This window comes from Mandrillus leucophaeus, unplaced genomic scaffold, assembly GCF_000951045.1.
Source record: "Mandrillus leucophaeus isolate KB7577 unplaced genomic scaffold, Mleu.le_1.0 Scaffold108, whole genome shotgun sequence".
In the NCBI taxonomy this organism is placed as follows: Eukaryota; Metazoa; Chordata; class Mammalia; order Primates; family Cercopithecidae; genus Mandrillus; species Mandrillus leucophaeus.
In genome coordinates this window covers 4,807,822-4,812,593 of record NW_012098987.1, presented here as the reverse complement: position 1 = coordinate 4,812,593, position 4,772 = coordinate 4,807,822, and the positions used below count along the sequence as shown (strand labels likewise).

Here is a 4,772-nt window from a genome sequence, read left to right as displayed (position 1 = left end):
TACTAAAAATACAAAAATTAGCCGGGCGTGGTGTTGCGCGCCTGTAATCCCAGCTACTCGGGAGGCTGAGGCAGGAGAATGGCATGAACCCGGAAGGCAGGGGTTGCAGTGAGCCGAGATTGTACCACTGCACTGCAGCCTGGGTGACAGAGCAATACTCTGTCTCAAAAAAAAAAAAAAAAGGAGAAAAAGAATTAATATACGAAACCTGCTTACAGCAGTATCTGACACCAAGTAATGCTATATAAGTGTTCTTGTTTTTATTATTAAAGATTATTCTCTGAAAAGGTTTGACTGGGAATGGAAGAAAAAGATGTATTTTGCTTTGCTGGAGAAGGGAGGGAAAGTCAAGGGGAGGAGGAATTTAAAAACATTTATATGCCTGGAGAAACCTAGATCAAAGAAAAAGCCAAAGGTCTAAAAGAGAGCAATGAGAACAGATGATGCAAGGCTCCAAAGTTCAGAGAACTGAATAAGGGGGATGAGACTCAAAACAAGAGGACTCCTGACTTACTAGGTTAGGGGTAAGGATGGGTTCTGATAAATACCAGTATGTGGGGAGTGTTCTGGTGCCTTTGATTTTGGCCAATTAAGAGGTAACGTGGTATGAAGAAATGGAGTTGGGGGAAGGATAGTTTGGATTAGTTTGGAGGGGATTTGGTGGAGAATGGTGAGTACTTGGGATACCCATGGAACATAGGAGAAATTTAACCATGGACAAGTAAAGTGTTCAAAGTCTTGTGGTTTGCAACCCTATACATCACAAGAATTTCCTTCTCCATATCTCCTTGTAGAATTGGTTTTATTAACATCTAGTTATTTTATTTTAATATTTTTTTTGAGACAGAGTCTTGCTCTGTCGCCCAGGCCTGAGTGCAGTGTTGTGATCTTGGCTCACTGCAAGCTCCACCTCCCAGGTTCACACCATTCTCCTGCCTCAGCCTCCTGAGTAGCTGGGACTATAGGCACTTGCCACCACGCCTGGCTAATTTTTTTTTTTTTTTTTTTTTTTAAATAGAGACGGGGTTTCACCGTGTTAGCCAGGATGGTCTTGATCCCCTGACCTCGTGATCCACCCGCTTCAGCCTCCCAAAGAGCTGGGATTCCAGGCGTGAGCCACTGTGCCTGGCCACAACTAGTTATTTTTTTTAAGTGAAAACAGTTTGCCTTTACTTTGTAAGAAGAGTTTACACCCATGAGATAACTTGAGACAACCTGAGGTCTTACAAAACCAGTCTTAGAATCATTGAATTAACCATCTTAACTCAAAAGAAGAAAGAATGTAATAAAAATCAAACAAAATTTTAAAAATCTAGGAAGGTTATAATCATTAGGCCTGTGATTAAAAGGTTTTCTTTCTAATTCTTTGTGTCTTTCACTAACATGGTACTTCAGATTTTTAATGAGATGCAAAAATTACTTTAATTGCTTACCTGCCTAAGAATTCTGACTTTTAAATTCAGGAAATAATTGTAGATATAACTAACAAGGAAAATTGTGAATTGTATAGTCTGGGTGATCTGAGCTTGGGGTAAGCAATAATTAAAATTTTTCTTTCCTTTTTTTTTTTTTTTTTTTAACAGTGATCCTTATGTGAGAGTGACGTTATATGACCCAATGAATGGAGTTCTTACAAGTGTGCAAACAAAAACCATTAAAAAGGTTAGACTTAGCAATATTCAGAAGTTTTTAATGTACTTTGTTTTATTTTTAGAAGACAAAGCATTATTTAGTTATACTATGTTTATTATTTTTCAGAGTTTGAATCCAAAGTGGAATGAAGAAATATTATTCAGAGTAAGTATATATTTTACTTTACTAAAGTGGAAAGGTAAGTTTTTTTCTCAGGAGATTAGAATGATAAATTCTCAATTATAATATTTGAAAATGTATCTCAGAATTTGGTTGAAATTGTGAAAATGTAAAAGGAATTGAAATTGAGAATGACATAGTCCTAGAACCATTTGTCTTATGAAAAACATAAATGTAAAATAATGGAGAGGTAAAAGACTGGAATTATCTCATTCTAGTGAAACTGATTTAGAGACTGTACAGTAGTCTTATTCCAGTTGAGCAGATTCAGTGTTTTCTCATAAAGATGATACAAAATATATTTATGTCTCCCCAGTCGTTTATTATTAAACAGTTTAGGGCCTATCAAGTGAATACATTTCTTTTTATCCACACGTCATTCACATTGCTGCCTTTCCACCCCATCTGCCTCATTTACCATAGGAACAAACTCCAATCAGCAGTTATTTCCGGTTCCTCAGTAGGACCCTCAAACTGACAGTGTCTCTGTGTACCTGTTTAATATCAGAGTCCTTACTATTGCCAGAATCGAAACCCTACCAGAGCAGTGGTAGAGATGCATTTCAGGAATTTCCCCTCTCTGGATTATTCCCACTTGTATCATCCTTCAAATGTTCTTCCTTGACCCCATTTTCCCTTTTAGCTGTTGACTTGTTTCTCTGTTCACCTGAATAAGGAACATTCATGGGAGAGTTGTCTACCCTCATCATTTCTGCTTCTCCAGGATGCTCCTTGACCCACTGTACTCTCGCTCACATCCCCGTCACTCAAATGAAACTGCTGTTATTCAGGTCCCCAGTGACCTCCCTGCTGCCAGGTTCATCTCATCTCATCTTACTCATGCTCTTCACAGCATCTGACATGGCAGATCATTCCTGAAACACCAGCCTCTCTGGAGGTTTCTATGGTACCATACTTGATTTCAGTAAGGAAAACAGAAGCCGTTCTTCCATACTTCATGTTAAAGATATTTTGTTTGTTTTGTTTTGTTCAATTTTAATAAAGTGAATTTGAAGGGAAGAAATTGCTGACACTAAGGGCAAGGAAGCTGTTGCTGAAGATCTAGCCAACAGCACCAATTAAGTTGCTTCTGTTTTTTCAGTTTGGAGTAAGATTTTCCCCACTCTTTGTAGTATGACATAAAAACAACATTTTAAATCGGTTAGGAAATTTTGGAATCTTGAAGAAATGATACTGAATCAATTGGATAGTCATATGAAGAAAAATGAAGCGAAATTTCTGTTTTTACTATTTCACCAGAATAAATTCCAGGCTTGATAATGTCTGGTTTTGATTGCTTTTTTGGCACAATTGTTGCTTAGGAGAGTATTTTTAAATTCCCAAGTTGTTGAGTTATTTATTTATTTATAATTTTGTTTTATTTTACTTATTTTGTTACATTTTTCTTAGAAACATATGTATTTTCAATATATTTCAAAGTTTTCTTTCTACCTCTTATGTTTTTTCTGATATTATTGGCTTGCCCATGTTAAATAATGTTTAGTCATAATAACAATGGATATATATTTGTCTTGTTTCAATTTTAGTGGGAATGCATCTAGCATGTCTCCGTTAAATATGGATAGCTTTTTGTTATTTATCATATTAAAGATGTATTCAGCTATTGCTGTTTTTTCAAGAGTTAAAAGAAAAAATGTATTGATACTTCCAATTTGAGCCATGATACAGTAACAGGATATCGGGCTTAACCTGATGTATAAACAACCATAAAGCTGGGGGGGAAATAGGAGAAATGGGGGGATGTTGGTCAAAGTGTACTGACTTTTAGTAGTAAGCTAGATAAGTTCTGAGATCTAACGTGTAGCATGGTGACTATAGTTAATAATACTGTATGTACACTCGAAATGTACTAAGAGAATAGATTTTAAGTGGTCTCACTATACACACACACAATGGTAAGTAACTATGTGTGGTGACAGATGTGTTAATTTGATTGTGGTAATCATTTCACAGAGTATACATATGTCAAATCACATGTATACTTTGAATATTTACAATCGTTATTCGTCATTTATAACTCAAGAAAACTGGAAAAAAGAAATCTACTTAGATATAGTGAAATAGATGGTTAAAATTTAAAAGATGCAAGGAGACATACCATGCAAAAGTAATCAAACAAAACTGAGGTAGCCATATCAATGTCAGACAAAGTAGACCTTAGAATAAGGACAATTACTGGGCATAAAAGGACCATTATATGATGATAAAAAGGGGAAATTCATGAAGAAGCCAGAAACAGCTCTAATTGCTTATGCACCTAATGACAAAGCTTTAAAATACCCAAAGCAATAAATGATAGAACTGAAAGGAGAAATGGGCAATTATCCTATGTGGAGAATTTAGCATTCTTCTTTTTCTCAGTAACTGGTAGAACAAGTAGAAAAAAAAAATTGAGTAGTGATGTGGAAGTCCTGAAGAACACTATCAAGTTGATTTTACCTAATTGACATCTATAGACTCTCTACTCCAACAGTAGCAGAATATGTAGTCTTTTCAAGTACACATAGAGTAGTTACTGAGTAATCTGGGCCAAAGCCCAAACCCTAACAATTTTAAAAGAATAGAAATCATGCAAATTGTAGTCTGTGACTAGAATGAAATGAAAGCAAGAATCAATAACAAAAAGGTGTCTAGAAAATCCCCAAATATTTAGATGATAAACACTTCTAAGTAGCTCATGGGTCAAATAAAAATTCTCAATGGAAATTAGAAGATATTTTAAGAGAATGAAACTTTTTGATGCGGTTGTTTGTTTTTTTCTTGTAAATTTGTTTGAGTTCTTTGTAGGTTCTGGATATTAGCCCTTTGGCAGATGAGTAGATTGCAAAAATTTTCTCCCATTCTGTAGGCTGCCTGTTCACTCTGATGGTAGTTTCTTTTGCTGTACAGAAGCTCCTTAGTTTAATTAGATCCCATTTGTCAATTTTGGCTTTTGTTGC

The 4,772-nt window shown here is 35.5% G+C and overlaps 1 protein-coding gene across 1 annotated transcript in view; it reads left to right on the top strand.

Annotated features, from left to right (window-relative positions):
• LOC105544216 (E3 ubiquitin-protein ligase NEDD4-like) overlaps positions 1 to 4,772 on the top strand; it is an 88,134-nt gene that overhangs the window by 51,347 nt on the left and 32,015 nt on the right. Inside the window, exons 3-4 of the mRNA XM_011986576.1 lie at positions 1,584 to 1,662; positions 1,759 to 1,797. Of these exons, the coding sequence (XP_011841966.1) occupies positions 1,584 to 1,662; positions 1,759 to 1,797 (118 nt within the window). The remainder of the gene's footprint in view (positions 1 to 1,583; positions 1,663 to 1,758; positions 1,798 to 4,772) is intronic.